The 19,084-nt window shown below is 34.4% G+C and overlaps 2 protein-coding genes across 4 annotated transcripts in view; one reads left to right on the top strand and one right to left on the bottom strand.

Annotated features, from left to right (window-relative positions):
* LOC126746232 (kazrin) overlaps positions 1 to 19,084 on the bottom strand; it is a 160,609-nt gene that overhangs the window by 78,849 nt on the left and 62,676 nt on the right. The gene's annotated exons all lie outside the window — the stretch shown is intronic.
* The window catches only part of LOC126746247 (myosin-2 heavy chain-like), a 39,092-nt gene that overhangs the window by 1,746 nt on the left and 18,262 nt on the right, over positions 1 to 19,084 (top strand). For both annotated transcript variants that reach the window (XM_050454408.1, XM_050454416.1), the window contains 3 exons: positions 6,951 to 7,166; positions 15,401 to 15,599; positions 15,734 to 15,917. In XM_050454408.1, coding sequence (XP_050310365.1) covers positions 6,951 to 7,166; positions 15,401 to 15,599; positions 15,734 to 15,917 — 599 coding nt within the window. The remainder of the gene's footprint in view (positions 1 to 6,950; positions 7,167 to 15,400; positions 15,600 to 15,733; positions 15,918 to 19,084) is intronic.

Here is a 19,084-nt window from a genome sequence, read left to right as displayed (position 1 = left end):
TCAAATAACAATTATCATGTTTACACGCAACTGTTAATGCGCTTTAGCGAAATGCGAATTAAGATAAAACTCATGTGTAGACACTCTTAAACCGTCTTAGCGTTCCTAATTTGCATTATTTTAAAACGTTTTAAATATGGGTATGATCTCGCTGAAATGCGCATTAAGGTTCCGTGTATACGGGAAGATCCAAATTCGCATTAATTTTCAGTGCTGCCAACTAGAAAAATTTGAAAACCGAGACAAGAAGAAAAAAATTTCACTTTGATTATGTTGTGGTGCGTGCCTTATCGTATTTTCGCAAAATTTAAAGAACTATATTCATTTATTAGATATATTTTTACTCAATCTCCTCAAGTTATTTAACAATAAAATATTGAGGTTGGAAATTAAAAAAACAGCTATAAGTTATAGTTATAGTTACAGCTATAACTTATAGTTAACGTAAACGTTAAAACCTTTCCTTAAAACTGTTGTGTAAACACATGCCAAAGCGTTTTTGCCACGAACTTATAAAACATTTGGTTTTATTGCTTTGGTAAACCGTTTGGTTTTACCTGAACCGAAAATTTGGTAATTTTGCAATTACATTTAATTGAATAATTCAAGATTCGCTCACTAAAATTTTTTGAAACTTTGCACGAGGGTTTGCCAGATTGGTCTCTTTAAAAAGTTATCTTATATTTTTTCTGTAAAATGTACAGGGAAGCCAATAATTGACCCCCTTAAAATTTACATGGGATTTCCTATGTTCCGCTCGGCGACGCACCACCCGGTAGATAATTTTATGAGGGTTTGTAATTAGCAAGGATTTATATAGTAAAAATAAACAACTCTATATTAATCTATCATAATCACAGACAATTCACAATAATTCGGTTTTGAGAAACAGCGAACCAAATATGTTTAAATAAGGATGGTGATACATTATCCACGTATTAAATAAGGAGGAAGCATATCGCCTGTTGTAGACGATACACCCAAGCGTCTTTTACAAATCGCCAAAAACTATAGTACAGGCAATATGGGTGTCGAGGTAGAACAAATTAGAGACAAGCTATTTTTTTTTAATGTGTGGGTAAAGGCCTCTAGAATAACATACTAAAAGTCCCATTCGATCCAACTATGACAAATGTTATAAAAATGACCGCCACATTGTTTTTTTTTTCATTTTTATAGAATAACTTTTTTATTTATGTTATTATCGAAAGTTACGCAGATACCTAATTTTTAGTACTTAAAGAAACGTATCTTTTGATGTAATAAGATATATTTTAGCTCAAAAAATAAAAAAGTTACAGATTTTCTAAATAATGGTACGAGCAAAAAAATGAAAATTTTGAATGAAAAGTAAGTTAAGTAAAGATTTTACTTGCTGATTATAAAAACTCTGTTATGTCTTTATCCTCCAGTTCAAAAATAGCATTAGTACAATTTATTCCACAACATTGGTCACATTTTGGGGAACACTTAATCCCTAACTTTTTGCAAGACCAATTCCGTCCACAAGTACTTTGTTTGCAATTGCAAAAAACGTGCTTAAGCAGATCTGAGGGTGGAACATCTTCTTTTGTTTTGTCCGGAATGAGGTCACCATTATGCGTTTTTATCCAACCCCAATTGGTAGGGTCCATGTTATTACTGAGCCATTCTTAAACCTAAAAAATCCAAGATTAAAATATATACTCTTAGTAAATGTTGTTCAGCAGATTTTTCAGTGGGAGGCAACACTGCTAGATTAAAATGACCTGACAGGCCCTGCCTTGAAGATATTCTATGGTACATGTAGTACCGAAGTTCGTTTAAACTTTTGGCTTTTTTGGCATTATATAATTTCAATAGAACTCGAAGCCTGCTTTGAAAAGGTCTGATTTTAAAGTGCCTTTGGTATAAAACGAAGAAATCTCTTCATACAATTGAGGATTCTTCCTTAAAATAGACAAACATGTTTTCTTGCTTTTGTTAAACATAAAAGATGTTGTGTCGCATCCCGAAACTGCATGCAAAAACAAAATCTTGTCTTTTACTGGACCAAGGCAATTTTGTAATTTTGATATGTTCGTATACCTATCATGAGTTCCAGCTTTGCCAGGACGAAGCAAATACAAGTTGTTTTTGTTGGAGTGGTGTAGAGCCAAAACCATGATATCAGTATCTTCCGAAACAAGTGTTACAAATTCATGTTGATAGCACAGCTTTACAGCCGTTAAGCAAATTAAAACATCTGCATCTCTTTCAGCCTGATAAACAGTTATTCCTTTTTCATGAAAGCAGTTCGTAAGCAGAGCAATGAACTTTTTTTATTTTCACTGTTTCTTAAAAACTCATCTTGCGTGCAAGGAATTATGGTATCTGGAATAATAAGATCAACGACACGGCTTTATTTTGATCGTGATTTTTGTAGCAGACCTTTAGACGAAATACGTGTTTCGTCATATCCATCAAAAACGATAACGCAGTTTGCACCATAACAATGTATTACATAATTTACATATTGTCCACATATATCTTTATAGGTGGCGGGCTTTTGCCAGACTAAGTTATGTAAAAGAAAACCACCATTTAAAACATAAAGAGTGTTCTTGGGCGCGTGCTGTTCTGGTGGCGAAATAGAATCAAATTCTTTTAATAGCTGTGATTTTGTACCACTTCTTATCTCACCATCCTTAAAAATTGAGGGAGGATATGGAGCCAACTCAAAAACGAAACACTTTTTGAGTTCTTCGGGAGACTTGTTGGAACATACAATTCGGTTAAAAAGTTGCATAGGGTTTATAACGACTTCACGTTTATTAACAGTAGCTGTGTTGTTCTGCAAAAGTAACTACCTGTTTTTTCTTTACACACTTAATTTCTGTATACTTCTTTCCATAATTTTCATTTAAAATTTTTTTCGCCTACAGTCTGTGCCTTATCACAGTTGACGGTATCATGTGCCAGAACTTGAGAATACAGTGATATGAACTGATCAGATTCAAAAGGATTGTACGTTTCCAACCATTCTAAAATTTTGTTGTGGTCCTTTTCATCGCGTTGTTGTCGGGAATGTCGGAGTTCAACATGCTGTTCTGATGAACAAGACTTGACACCTGAAAATTATTCAACCATATTTGATACAGAACTACATGGGGCCATACTAGCAATCCACCGTGCTAGAGTAGCTTCTTTAAAACCTTGCCCTTGAGTCAAACCTCCTTGTGCTTTTATTGCTCTCATCAAACACTGTTCTATGATCATATCAGTCCATGTTCCACACCAAAACCCTTCTGTTCTTTTTATAGTAAACATTCCTTGGACAACGAATTTGTTATATTCAATTAGACTAATTATTTTGGCATAATTATTGTGGCCTGTGGCGTAAAAAATTGGAATCATACGTTTTGTACAGTGCAAATGGAGTCACCAGTTACCTTCTCTTTCTGCACGTACGTACAATTTTATTAGATAGACCATTTTCCAGTAAAATATCCACAACTGCGCTGTTCTACTCTTATTACCGATTTCGTCGATTTTTTTTAAGCCAATTTTCTGAAACAGTTGTTAAAGTCTCGTTATTTTCTATATCATCCGTAACTGCGTTTTCGTAGAAATTTTTAAGAGTTTCAAGTTGAGATTCGTTTAATGTAAGATTTTAAAAAATTAGTATGCTTAGAGCCTGGTGAGTTAAAAAATGCGCACGAAGTGCTCTGGCATACGCATGTCCAGATATCATGTGGATTAGGGTGTGTTTTGCGTATACAGTTTGCCATAATTCTTCAATCCCCGTCCCACTCATTAACTGTCCAAGACTACCCAAAAAGGACATAAGTGTGTGAAAACCTCCCAGTCGAACTACTACTGAGGATAAAATGGACTTGAAGATTGCACAATATCAACTGCTTTCAAAAATAGTGGTTGATCGAATGTTATGATGCAAGTCTTCTGTATTTCTTACATTTTTCTGCAGCAAACAATAACGACGTGTATATTGTACTCATATTGCCAGGATCAAGGTTTATAAATGGCAATGGTAATATGTTGCTGTTTTTTTTTCAAGCCATCATATTCTATTGTTGACATGTAACCACTCCACAAAGGATTTAAACCGCTAGAAGAAAATTGTTTACTAATCCAAAGCGTTTCCAAGGCAAATGCTAGTTTTTCACCTGATATATTTATATCTACTTGTAAAGGCTCCATTATTATTCTGTTTAGCCCTAATTTTGATAAACGAGTGTAAGTCTGAAAGAAACGAATAAAACATGGTAAAGTTCATACTTAAATTATTAAAAAAAATAGTGCTGGAAACTTTAGGATTGAGGGTTCTACTAATATGAACTAAAGCCATAAAAATTATGAACTTAATTTCAAATGGGAAATACTAAAAGGGTGAGCAAAATTTATGTTTCTTTACCTGTATGGGAACATGGCCAAATTGTCCTATTTCATTTGATCATTTTCCTCTAGGAATGCTGATGGTTAAAACGTTATTGTCAGGTGAAACACACATTATCCCGCGCATCACATGAAATGTACCAAGTCCATCTAATGTCCGAATATTAAAGTCAACATTGTCATAAATAAATTGAAGAAGACACTCATTTGAAATATCCTCTGTATAGTTTTGTGTTGCTGCATTCTCAAATTTCAGACACTCAGAATATGAAACACAAGCTCCAAGAGATGAAAGTATATCAATTAAATATCTTGAGCCATATTTCCTATGTAGCTGTACACCAAGTCCAAACATTACAGGAGAGACATACGATTTAACTCTTACCAATGAAATAATAAAATTTGGAAGTGCTTTAATTTTTGTTTCAGTTTTTTTCTTATTATTTATAATTAACTCATTCAGGAACATATTTAATGAATCAGGAACCGCATCTTGTCCACCTAACTTAATTTCGTCGAGAGAAGGGTATTCATCGGTTGTACATACCATAGATCTGATATCTTGTCTCAAAATTTGTGCTGCAGTTTTTAAAATTCTTGTGCGTTCTTCTTGGGGTGATACGTTCTTTTGTTTACACCATTCATCATTAATCAATTTGTCACAGTTATCACGAAAACAAAATACGCTGCTTTTACCGGCCCTATCTGAAATCACAACATTATTGCCATATTTTTCAACTATTTTAGTTTTCAAATATTTTTCAGACCAAGCTTCTATTTCTGGAGGCAAGGTATTAACTAACTTTTCATGTATTTCCTTGAATGAGAATTGGCAATTTTCAAAATCGTTTTCAATATCGATACAAACGTTTTCGAATGCCGTTTGCATTATATCATTTACTGGCCTTCCGAGTTTTTTGTTGGACGACGATTTTTTAAATCTCCAGTAGCAAGATACATGGTATCTTGCTTCAGCTGCAATAAGATCGTTTTCTATACATATCCTATTATAAACTTCTTTTCCCCAGTCGTCATTTCTATTCATGGCTTGTTCTGCTACAGACGTTTTAAAGGTAATTGTAGACACTACGCGGAAACTATCTTGCTTAACGTTTAACACCTCGGCACAAAAAAAACAGCAAGTTTTAAAATCAAAACACTGGTGGCTTAACGAGGATCGCAGCATTGATTTTGAGCATTGTGGGGTATCAGTGGCATTATCACAAATTCGTTGGGATTTTTTAATATTTGATGGATGAGTATATTTCTTTCTGCAATCCTTATGAACTACTAAAGAATCCACAGATTCAAATGTTTGCCACTTGCAGTCACCGTGAAATTTGCTGGTGTTTATAAGTTTTAGAAGGCCTCTTTTCCCTACCACTACTAGAGTCTTAGAAGTACCTTTTTCACTGCATATTGCACATTTGCTTTTCTCCATTTAAGTAAGTCACTAATACGAAATAGCAAAATAACGCTACAACCAAAATTGCACGCGTCTTTTAACTTATACGTGATATTATAGACTGAAAATTGTGCATAGTAATGACCTTGGTACGCGCACTTGTCTCGCAGCTGCTTCATTATCCAGTGGCGTAGCGAATTCTTTTTGTTATGTTTTAGATGAGCAAATATCAATTACATAACCTTTTAATACATTGTTTTGCACCTAAATTGAATATATACCTGTTATATTCATTAGTAATGGCTATTAAATCATATATTTTAATTTTTTTATAGTAAAAATATATATTTTCATACTAGATATTAAAATAATGGAAAAAATTTTAATGATTTATTATCCATCCTCTTCAAAAATTTTCATAAAAATTCAATTTACTAAGATATTAACAAAAAATGATAAAAAACAAGATCGCGGCCATTTTTTCCATACTTGCCATACTTTTACCAAATGGGACTTTCAGTATGTCATAGTAAACGTTTGTATGAATTCATATACACAAAAACTAGCTTGTCTCTAATTTGTGGTACTTCACCCATTGTAAGCTGATTATGTTTCCTGTGCTACTAGACAATCCGTTATACTCACACCTCAAACGTCAGCGTCGTCAACTTATTTACCGTTATTTAATATATCTTTTGTTGGCAACACTAAAAATGTTCAGAGTGACCAACACAACCACTATAAAAATGGCGACCACCAGACAGTGGTCATTTTTGGGTATCCTCGCCATATGCATTAGCAGTCTAGGTATATTTCGTAAGTTCGTGGTTTTTGCTCTAATTCGCATTTATGTCACGTGAAAGCTTAGTAAATGATAAATTAACACATGAAACTGCTTTGAATCCATCTGTTTACTTATAATAAAACTAATGTCACATAAATAATTCCCTGTCAAGCACTAGTGGGTAGATTGTCGTCAAATTTTGACAGGAGTCATTTGAAACACTGCGACATATCTTGCGGACTTATTAACCGATGCGTTATATTCTGTCTCCTCCTAGTCCTCATTCTTTCGTGGGCGTGGCTTCTAAAGATAACCTAACTTTTAACGTTCAAAATGACACCATCTTTCATGACATTAAAGAATGTATTATGTTAATATAATTAATAGTGGAGCAGGTGTATTCTTTGCCGATCGAGCAACGTTTGAATTGCAACTACTTGGTGGGGATACAAATGGAAAAGGCCTACCTGGAAAGTGAAATTAAGCGGATCTCGCAGAACCACGAGACGAGCAGGCACCGGGTCAACGATTTGAGCGCAATCGAGCAGATTTTACATAATTTACAGTGGGAGATACACAGTAGCTGTTTAAAAAGTAGTGAAGGTAATTTTAACCTTTTAACTCCCCAAAGTCATCAGATTTAGCGAAATTTTACTTATTTAAATGTATGTCCGATGGAGTACTGAACGGTTTTGCTTTAAGGTTCCTCCACACTATACGCTTAGTTATGGATTCCGTTAATTTCACAACTTCTATTATAGTCTAAGAGCTCATGACCAAAAAACCCTTCATACTTCAGATCGATTGAGTTTTTTGTTGGTTTAGTTTGTTCTAACTAAATTGAAAACCGCCAGGCTAAGCAACATCGATCCGTTTTATGCAATATAATTTTTAAAACATAGCGAAAAGTGAGTGTTAGCAACATTAGTATCGCTGGAAATTTTTATGGATATGGAGGTTTCAAAAACAGGGGGTTTACGACAGAGAATAGGTTAGTTCATTTCACAGTGCTCGCTAGTGAAGAAGTACATTTTGAGATTTTAAAGTGATTTTTCTATTTATTCCTGAATATGCTTTCTTCGATAAAATGTGTTTTTTGTGACGAGGAAAGAAGAGACGACGAAGTAGTTTCAGCGCAAATACGTTTTTGGCTATAATGAATAAATATTATGAAAAAAGGGCATCAATATCATAATATATTCAGCAAAAATATTTAATGCAATGATAGAAAGACTATAATAATATTTCAGATATTTACTTTACTACATTTCAAATTGATTTTCACAGTTAAACCAGCTTCCTCACCCGTACTCAACCCTTCATCTCAACCTGAAACAGAAGAAACATCTAAAGAATGGGCATCTGATACATTAAATCCATCAGTTGTCGAAATATCAGAAACAGAATTAAGTGCCGAACAAAATACCTGTTTCTTTTGCAACATACGATACAAGAAATCAAAATGACATCATCTTGCACTTAACAAAGCTTTTCATGATATCATGAAAAGATTGTCTGCAGATATTAAAATAAAAATTGATTCTCCGTGCAACGTTCATCATTTACTTAATAAAATACTCCATCATTTCGGTGAACAAATTAAAGTAGCAGCTTTCTGTAACAAAGAATGTAATTTTACTGAAGAATAAAACTATAGACGATGACCTTTTTTTATTTTTAGAAGAAGATTATATTCTGAAAAAAGCCGCATTAATTATGCGAAGAAGAAATCTAAACATTGAAAAGAAACCTTTATCGTCGAATGTGAAGTTCAACGAGTTCGTAGCATATGAATGCTCGATGAAAAGTGATTTGCTGAATTTTAATGTTCTGTTATTAAGAGCGATACCCTAAGTCGATGCAAAAATACTCCAGTTGATGAGGAAAGTGAATTTAATTGCGCCTCATACCATACATAATACTGTCACTAATGGAAGCCTCGCAGACATATCACTTTGGGAATGGCAATGAAAAGCTTAACCAACAATCATAATAAATAATTCATGTTCTTAAAAAATATGGCCACTGTTGTAGTTATCATGCTTTTGAAGTGTTAGAAAAAAACACTGCATGATGCGGTTGGCATCATAATATATTCAAATGCAATGAATGATGACCTTAATATTTCCTAAGATAAAAGCCAACGTGATAATACGACGTACATTTTATTACGATAGAACTGACATCATATACGAAGAAGGAGATACTCGTGGATTTACTTTAACAATCTGAACTGCATCCAACAGCTTCACCTACTCTACAGACAGCGCAATTATTGACACCAACCAAATGATTGGACATAATCTTCCAGCAGTATTTCACTCCGTGCATAAAAAATTATGAACGAACATAAAGAAGACATCTCAGCAAAAGAGATTATAATATCTTAGAACTTTCAGATTTTGATAAAGAATTGAGAAACAACAAATTTAAAGATGCTTGCGTCAGGTTTCTCATCGAGCACTGGGAAACAGTAGTTTGTAGGAAGATCCATAATAAAAATTTAATTATGAAATGTGTTATACATATGAGAATAACGACGTATCAATTATAAAAAATTATCGATGAAGAATTATCTTGCGAACTCCAGGAAGAAGCAGATACAATTTTTTTTTTATACGTATGTATACATTTTTTTTTCACGTATGTAAAGCCGACTGCAAGAATATCCTCAATCAAATGTTCAGAAACTGATCTAACAATATTTATGGAAATAATAAATGATACACTAATGTCAATGAACTCGGCGAAGAACTTAAGCCATCATTATGCCAAAGCTTATCAGGATTTCACGCACTGACTGGCTGTGGTGCGTGTATCCAATTTTTTACAGAACAGGCAAGAAAACACCTTTTCAAATATTGAAGAAATCGCATATAAATACGCGCATTTACAGAATCTTCAAGACACTGAAAAAATTCATAAGTGAACTACAGTGCAGTGTACTGTCTGAAAAATATTAATGAAGTAAACATCGGTCGCTTTTCTAAATTTTGGGATACTTATAAAGCCTGAATTGTAAACAAACCGTTCGATACAGATGAGGCTTTATAAGTTGACTATGCACAGAACAATCTGAAATATCAAGGGTTTTTTGGTCATGAACTCTCCGTCTATGCTCTGTTCGAACGGAGGACTGAACGGTTCTTGCATTATACGTTATTTATACGAATTCTGTTGTGCTATGTGCACAAATTCTAATGTGTTAAAATAAATTTAATTAGTGAAAGTTACAAGAAGTTATAAAAAGATAATTTGATACGACACATACGCCATTTTTTGATCCTTGTCACACCAACAGGAAATTAGCTGATTTATTTTATAATTAACATATCTACAATTTGATTTGAAGTACTACTGTACTTTAAGACAATAAAATGTTTCAGCCTTATGCGGTACATCTGTCTGGTACGCTTCATTTAAATCGTCATGGTCATATTCGACTAATTATCTTCAAAAATTTGAATTGAATACATATTTTTTGTTAATAGTACGCTTACGATATTTTATAGGGTAGTATCATCGCCTTTCTCTTTGAGTAATCGAGAGGTTTTAATAATCATGATTCGATCCTTCTTGTCTCAAATCCACATAATTAAACATATTAACAATTGTATTTTTTATATGCATCAATTTCGAAATAAAAATACCTCTGTAGTACAACTAGAAACAGATATAATATATTCACCTCCTGTAGTTAATAACAATACTGATAATTGTAAGGTTTTCCAATAAAACAGGAAAAATCCAGATACACATTTTTATCTATCGTACAATTTGCAAAATCTGCATGCTGAGATAATATAATCATTACTATTGCATACTACAAACTGATCTGTGTTAATTTCCAATATCTAAGCACTTTATTTTAAATATACAATGCTCTCTTTGAAATTTTCTAATAAAGTAAGTAATACTAAAACTTAATAAATCTGCTTTACTATTTACCATTATTACATATGTGAGAAAACCAATCAATTCTCGAAGCAAAACATGTATCGCTTAAAAAAGCATCATCGGAACTCATGGAACTACATGGAAATACTAAAGGGAGCAGAGAATAAAGACTTTAAAAGTATGTGTAAGTTAAGAGAAGAGAAAAAAATAAATAAAAACCCTAAAAGTCTCGGTCTCAAAATAAATTTTATTAAAAAAAGCATCATCAGGGGTCTTATAAACTAGTAACAACGCTCACGAGATAACTTGCTTAGTACTTGCACGAGTACTTGCTTGACTTGCTTAGTGCTTCCAATGAGTTATTACTAGCTTATAAGGCCTGATGATGCTTTTTTTAATAAAAAATATTTTGAGACCGAGACTTTTAGGGTTTTTATTTATTTTTTTCTTTTCTCTTAACTTATACATGCTTTTAAAGCCTTTATTTTCTGCTTTCTTTAGTATTTCCATGTAGACACTGTAATTAGTTCGCCATTTTAAAAAGTCCTATTGCGACACGAAAGTCTTCCTAAATACTTAGAGAGAAGAGTAATCTGATTGCTATGATCCTGGCAACTAGTGAGTAATAACTGTCACATTGTTTGTAGCCCCCTACAACTAATCGAGCTTTCTTCACCCTTTGTCCATCGATAACCTTATTCTTGAAAATCCACCTGGAACCAATGATATGGTTGGATATTGCACAATTTTCCAAGGATTCCACTTCACTTTGTATTACTTCCTTCCATCCAAGACCAACTGCTATACCTTCTTCATAGGCTTCTGCTATATTATCTGCAGTAGTCCCAATAGATCATCATCCCTCCAACTTTGATACTCTTCCAGTTTCTTCGAAAGAACAGTTCTTCTTGAACTTTTTCTTCGTTCATGTGTAGGATTAACATCTTACTCCGTTCTGTCATAATCAGTCATAATCATTCTGTCATAATCATAGTCAGTCGCTTGATAAAGCTCCTTAACTCTTATTTAGTTGACCGCTCTCAGTTTGTAGTGGTCGAAGGCTTTAGATCTGCTTGTTTTTCACCCACCTCCGGAGTTCCTCATGGCTCTAACTTGGGCCCCCTTCTCTTTAACGTTTTCGCTAATGACTTGATCTCCACCCTCAATTGTTCTCGGTTAGCATATGCTGATGACCTAAAGCTTTTCCATAGGATTGACTCTATAGCAGATTGTGGTCTACTTCAAGAGAACATCAATACTGTACACCATTGGTGCACTTTGAACCGGCTTAACCTTAATGTTTCCAAGTGTAATGTGGCCAGCTACTTTCGTATCAAAAGTCCAATTGCCTTTAATTACTCAGTTAATGGAGAGTCTCTGGCAAGGTCTACCTGTTTCAAGGATCTTGGAGTCACCTTTGACCAAAAATTTTCTTTTATCCCCCAATCGAAGATACTGTTTTTAGAGCTACTCACATGCTAGGCTTTATTATTAGAAATTGCAAACTTTTTTTGAACACTGCCACTGCCAAAACGCTCTACTATGCATTTGTTAGATCCAGGCTGGACTACTGCTCCCTCATTTGGTCTCCCATTTACAACCAGCACATTCACCTATTAGAATCAGTCCAACGGCGATTCCTTAAATGTTTGGCATTTAAGGATGATGAAGTCTATCCTCCAAGGGGTTTTGACCATAACCTGCTGCTCTCTAGATATACTGAACGGTCACTTGTGAAGAGGAGAGAAATGCATTCGGTGAAATTCTTGTTTAATTTACTTAACCATAAAATTGACTGCCCATCCCTTTTGCAAAAGATTTGCTTTCATATACCACGCCCAGGATCCAGACAGTGTCCAGCTTTTAACTTGGACACAGCCAGGTCCAACATTCTGTACCAGAGTCCTATTCACTTTATGTGTCAAAACTTTAACACTATTGCTGATTCTTGTGACATTCACCATGACGATTTGGCACTTATCTTGAATCACCTGCGTATGGTCGGTGGGGAAGGCTAGGTTATTTAGTTTTTAGTTATTTAGTTTTTAGCTTGAATACATTTATTTACTCATTTTTTTTTTGGTCTTTTGATTTAAATTAATTCTTGATTCTTATCCTAATTTAGTGTTGATTTTTTATTATTTATTTTCTCAAGTTCACTACTTTTTTTTAATTATATAGCAATTCTTTTATAGTTCTTTTATAGTTTAGTTGCATGAATCTAATACAATTCATGCATTCGTACATTTATATATTTAATTGATTTTCCTGTAACTGGGTATATGTAACCTGTTGAAATAAAGCTTATTATAATCTTCAACTTAGCTAGGCACATTGGAATCTTCACCATTCAACTTTTCATGATTATCATCTTCCTCCTCTTGAATCTTCTCTTTATTCTGATTTGTGAAAATAATCTTTTTTTTTCTTATGGTAAACACAAGCACAAGAGGAAAGTCCTACGTCACTCTTGGAGTGGTGCTTGCGCGAAGATATTTGTGGTTTATAAACCCTTTCCTATAAACATAGGTTTATCTTGAATCGCTGTAGGTTGTATGCGTCGGGAAATATGTGAGGTAGAAGCCCGTTCCACAAAGAAGATGTTCTCCAGATGAATGAGTCCCGATACAGCGACGTCCTTGGGGTAGGCAGGTGGACTCGATGTTGATGAGCCGCAACTGCTAGACGCGTCATTCTTGCCGGAACAGCCCTGGGTGGAACCAGGCCTGCCAGCTCAGAGGAGCACTTCCCGTAATAATAACGGTAGAATAAACAGAGATCAGCCACCTTTCTCTTGTGCTTCAGACTATCCAGACTCTTTGTCAGTTCTGGTTTGTCGATAAGACGAATAGCTCTCTTCTGTATAGAATCCAGCAGGTTTAAACTATGCTTGGGTGCAGAGCTCCAGACATGCGAGCAATACTCGAGGAAAGGGCGTATTTGAGCTTTATAAAGAGTCAGCAGCTGTTCTGGTGTATACAGTTTTTTCGTTTTGAAAAGCACTGCGAGTTTTTTGGAAGCTGTAGATTGGATTGACAGTGGTTCCTAGCAAATCATTGATATATATCAAGAAAAGGGTGGGGGATAGAATGCATCGTTGAGGGACTCCAGCGTTAATGTTAAATTTGTCGGAGAGGTATCCATCGACGGCTACTTGGATTATTCATTGTTCAAGAAAACTTTTGATCCAATTCAATAATGAGTTTTGTATGCCGATTGAGGAGAGGCTTGGTTAGTAGTTCCTCATGCCACACTCTGTCAAATGCCTTGGAAATGTCAAGAGCGACTGAGCGGGACTCGCCGTGCTTCTCCATGGCCTCCGTCCACAAGTGTGTGACGTAAGCCAGAAGATCGCCGGTGGATCTAAGCTTTCGGAAGCCGTATTGATGATCGCTGATTAGTCCAGATGATTCCAGATATCTTAACAGTTGTTGGTTGACTGCTTTCTCCATAATCTCCGATATTACTGGAACTAGTGCAATCGGGCGGTAATTGGAGGGCATCGTCTTCTTACCCTTTGTGGGTACAGCTTGCACTCGAGCAGTTTTTCAGCTTGTTGGAAATTGGCCCTATTTATACGATGCCGTGAACAGTCCACATAAGGGAGGAGTCAATTCGATAGTATTTCTCATATTCGACAATTTATAAAGACTATATTTTTTGCAGATAAATAGCTTAAATAAAGAATAAAAAGTTTTTATCCCTGGAATCCAAGTCTGCTCTGTCGGTTTTCCAGTAGAATATGAACATATGAAGTACATCCAACATTTTTTATTTTAGCCAGGTTGGGCTTGTGACCATGCCAAAGTTCCGATGGTGTCACATTGTTTGTCAGGGTAGAAGTAAATGTCCTATTTGTAAGGTAGGCTGCAGTTGGCACAGCTTCTTTCCTAAATTCGCTTTATCTGCTTAAAAAATAATATACTTCATGAAGTATAGACAATGGTAAACATCAATACTTGCTGGTTTCATTGGTCCACAGACACAATGGGCCCATAACCTATTGATGAGGTCCAATGAAATACTTCTCAAGTTCTATACTTTTAATGTGGTAAAGTAATTTAAATTAGTGAAAATTATAAGTTTTTTTTATTTGCTTCTCTTGAGATTATGATTAAATAACATTCCAATTGTCTCCCTTATCCATTTTGTTTCCTTATTTATTTATGTTTGTTTGTTCCTCTTTTTGTACCTCTGATGTATTTCTTTCTTTATTTATTCTTCTTTTTTTCTACGGTAGGAAAAAGATAGCTAGTTAAGACTACTTAAAGACCTACTTGTGATTCTTACTATCTGACTTACATGTCTTCTATCTATGTATTCCATGTTATCAAACCACGAATTTTGTTGTTCCTTTCCCCTCATTAATTAGTTTTTGTTTTCTTTACTGTCCAATGTCTTTCCCCATGCTTTTGTATAATTTTTGCAGTGTTGTCTCTTTAATAATGATTCAAACTCTCTACTATCCAACTCTATAAAGTATAGTACATTTAATGTTTGAGTCACTTTTGCTTCTTAGTACCCTTAACACGTTCGGGTCCTGGTATCCAACATAGTTTGTATGTGTTTCCATTTTTTAAGCTTGCTATTAAACTCCATTTGGTAATTACGGTTATCTGAGTATTTATTTTTGTCGACTTAATCTTTATATTTCACTTAAGGAGTCACTGCAATTTATGATTCTTTAACTAAAAACCATCAAGTTTATCGAAACTTACTTATTTAAACGTGTGTCGGATGGAGTACTGAACGGTTTTGCCTTAAGGTTCCTCCAAATTATTCGCTTAGTCCTCGTTTCCGTCCATTCTACAGCTTATATTAGCCCTATTCGAACGGAGGGCTGAACGGTCCAAGCATTATGCGTTATTATACATATAAATTTAAATTTCTTTAAAAACATTTTTTTTCCTTCAATTTAACCTCGAAATATTGTAACCCAGAAAACTGTATCGGAAAATTGCTGGAGAAAATCAATTCCGAAGCCCACGATTTACTCGAGCTGACAAAAAAACAGAAGGAAAAATACGAGAGCGAAATGGCGAGACCGAAAAGTCTGGACCCGGATAAAGTCCTGTTTTTAATTAATGTGGCGTTTCGAGGGGAGCAAATCGGGAAAAACTCCACAGAGGAAGAAAAAAGGTAAAAAAAAACTGTAATTTTTTTTCCAAAAAGCTCAATAGATAATGTAGTAAAACGTAGAATCAATTGCAAAGTATATAGGAAACTTTGCTCTAAAACTCCTCAAATTCATAACTTCTTATTTTTACGTGTAGCTTATTTCAAGTCATTAAAAAAGAGGTAGAAGGGCAAAAGAAAAAAATCAAAGAGGATTGCGAGCAAGGAATAAAAGAACAACAAAAGGAGTATGACAATTTAAGAGGGAAATTAAGCCAGATCATGTTGGAGACCAGCAGAACCAAACTGGCTAACAGGACGTTAAAAGGGGAAATTGAGGAGGTACGTATCAACTTATAAGTGAAAACTTCACTTGAACGGGAATTTGGGTATGGCTCTTGGACACTCTTTTTCAACTGAATTGGTTTAAAACTTGAACGACTAGAATCAGTAAATAACAACTTTGGTTAAGTTCAACATGTACACAGGAGCAAAGGGGGGTTTTGTTTACAAAAATATTCACCTGTTGTTATTCATATCTGTCGTCAAGTTTACACACATTTTTACACGAGAAAATTTTCAGCATTATATTAACACATATAATAATGTTAATTTAACTTATTTGTGTTGGATTTTGGATTAAAAATAAAAGAGAGAAATTTAATGGGCCCGGTAAGGTTAAAGGGACGTGTAAAAACTAAAAACATGATTTTTTTGAAAATTTGTACATAGAATGTTGAGTGTGGATAAAATTTTGATAAAAAAGTGAGGATGGTTGAAAAAAATACAGAACTTTAAATATTGTGAATATTTTTCTACTTACGTTAAATATGTAATTATTGCCGGCTTACACAGGATTTTCTTTTGCTGTAATTAAAAAATATAGAGTGAGTCAATTTTGAATCTTTTTGGGAGATAAAATTGTAAATTTATAGGATTTTTTAGCGCTTTGTAGTTTGTACCGCTATAATCACATATTTTGTAATTTACATACACGAAAAATAAAACTTAGTGACAAAAATGGCAGTGGCTTCAGTACCTATGACCCTCCAGTATTTTTTGATTTTGTCTGGGACACTTTTTTATTGCATGGGTTGGCTGTGGACTCAATTTTAAATAATAAAAGCATAATATGAAAAAGTTGTTTTCACATAATTGAAGAGTGGAAATTCAAAAGGGTCTAAGTGCCAAAAAAATGAAACTGAGATATTGATAAAACAATATATATAACATTAAAAAAACTTTGAATTTGTATTGAAATAGTTTTATTAGGCAAATTAAACAAGAATCAATAAACGTGTTATATTGTTATACACAAAACAAAGACTATTATTGAGAAAAACTAATCATAACACAAAATCGACTAGAATACACTGTCAAAAGGGTCTATGTCCAAAGGAGCCTTTTAATTCGATTGTGTTTTTTGTGATGATATTATCATAAACCTGAACATATTTAACAGGAATATAGTCCATCATATCTTTTTTTCAGCTTCTCGGCTAAAATACGATTTCTGCAGTCGAGGTTTGGAACCAATGCTACCGGAATTTCACTAGACCTTTTTCCCTTCTTTAAAACATTACAAGTGGTCCATTCCTCGAGCTGAGAGAAGGTCTTTTTGGTTTTAACCAACGTTTCTTGCCCCTATTCAATTTTAATCCAGGCTATTTGTGAAATTTGTAGTTTAGTCGTATTTAGATATTCGCCTGCCATGCTCTGAAAATCTTTAAAATCGTTTTTTTCCATACGCAGTACAGGTCTTTGGTGGCGTGCCTCTTGCGTGTTAGTTGTGCCTCTTGTGTGTTAGTGTAGTTTTTTACAACGCTTTTTCTCTTTTCTATTTGTGCAAAATCTCTATCACAAGTGAGACATAAATGGCCACTTCAGAAATTCAGATCAGAAATTTTTGCCCAACCTTTTCGTAGATACCCTTAGAAACTAGGTAAATCATCAACATTAAAATAATCTTGTTCTTGTTTTGTCCTATGCAATTGTCACTCCACATGACCAAATTTTTTCCTTTAGGAAAATTTGAGTGCAAAATTACTTTTAGCAGAACAGACGCTATTTCATTTCCACCTCTCCCAGTAAGTGACTCATCCCAGAGACACATAAATGCATCATCTGTATCTGACAAATGAATTCCGAGGTTAAAACAGGACAACTGCCGACTGTAAAACATGTCAGAATGTACAAAAGCAGTTGTTCTAAATCAATCGAAATAGTATTGTATATATATCACTTTCTATTGTTTGTGATTTAGCAATGTCGGTGTTCATTGCGACTCTTGTATTTTCCGCTTTACGATGATGCAATTCCAGTTTTTGCGTAACTTGTCTTCTTTCTGGATCGGACAATGAAATTGATTTAATCTTATTTTGATAAAGAACACACTTCGAACATGTATCTGACCTAGGCCTTCCGAATCTAAGATTTGGAAAATTATTCTTAAATACCATTGAGTAATACTTATAAGTAACGGTTGATTGTGGATATTTGGCATTATACGCCAAAAACATACGATTTAGATTTAAATCTGGACTTAGAAATTCTTTGATTGACTTATTCCGGCTGTAGTGATTTTCCTCGCGAGGAAAGCTCTGAATATGATCCCTGACATGCTGACGAAATTCTGGCAAATACTTTCTAATTTTCGTTCCCTTACCACGTTGATCTGTGTACGTAGTATGTCCCATTTTCTTTTTTTCGACAAGTACTTGCACTCTTTTATGACTCAGTGCAAATATGTCAGAAAAAGTTTTTCGACAAACCTGAACATGTTGTCCACTACCATTAGGAACAGCATAAGTAATCGTACTTTGGCGACGACTTTGTTCTGGCATATTATACGTGCCGTGTCTCCTGCGACCTACGTTTATAGCTTGAATCAGTCCCAAAAGAAAAGTACCCTGCTTATCGAAATTAGCAGCTTCATAATATTGACGAAACAGTGCGTTTCTTTGCTCGAATGTTAAAGATTTGCAGGCATATTTACAAGAACATGTTACCTGTAACAAAAAAGTGAAGTCATATTTTGGAGCTTGTTTTAAGGTTAGAATTGCTTACCTCAAGTTCAGGCGGATTTTTTGGCGGCACAATAACACTTTTATAATTTGAATGTTGTAAACCACTAATTCTGCACCTTTTTCTTTCTTTTCTAACACTTTCAGTACCTTTTTGGCGTCTTTTTACTGCATTATCGCTCTGTTGTACATTGCCACGTGCGTCCATTTTATACAGGGTGTTTTTTATATATTGCGACAAAATTCAGGAACGTGTCCTTTGGACAAAAATTCGCAAAAAAGTTCCTATAAACATAGGTCCTAAACCTTTTAGATTTTGAGCTACAGGGTGGTAAAGTTTTAACAAAAAAATGTTTCTTTTTCGATAACTTAAATACCCCTGTAGATATTTGTCCAAAGATTGGTATGCAGGGTCTGTGTATTCAGATCCATTTACCAACATACTTTTAACATTTTTATGTTCTCCAATGGCGTGTGTGCGGGTTT

The sequence above is a fragment of the Anthonomus grandis genome, chromosome 2 (genome assembly GCF_022605725.1).
Source record: "Anthonomus grandis grandis chromosome 2, icAntGran1.3, whole genome shotgun sequence".
NCBI classification, from domain to species: Eukaryota; Metazoa; Arthropoda; class Insecta; order Coleoptera; family Curculionidae; genus Anthonomus; species Anthonomus grandis.
This window is presented reverse-complemented; position numbering and strand designations above follow the sequence as displayed.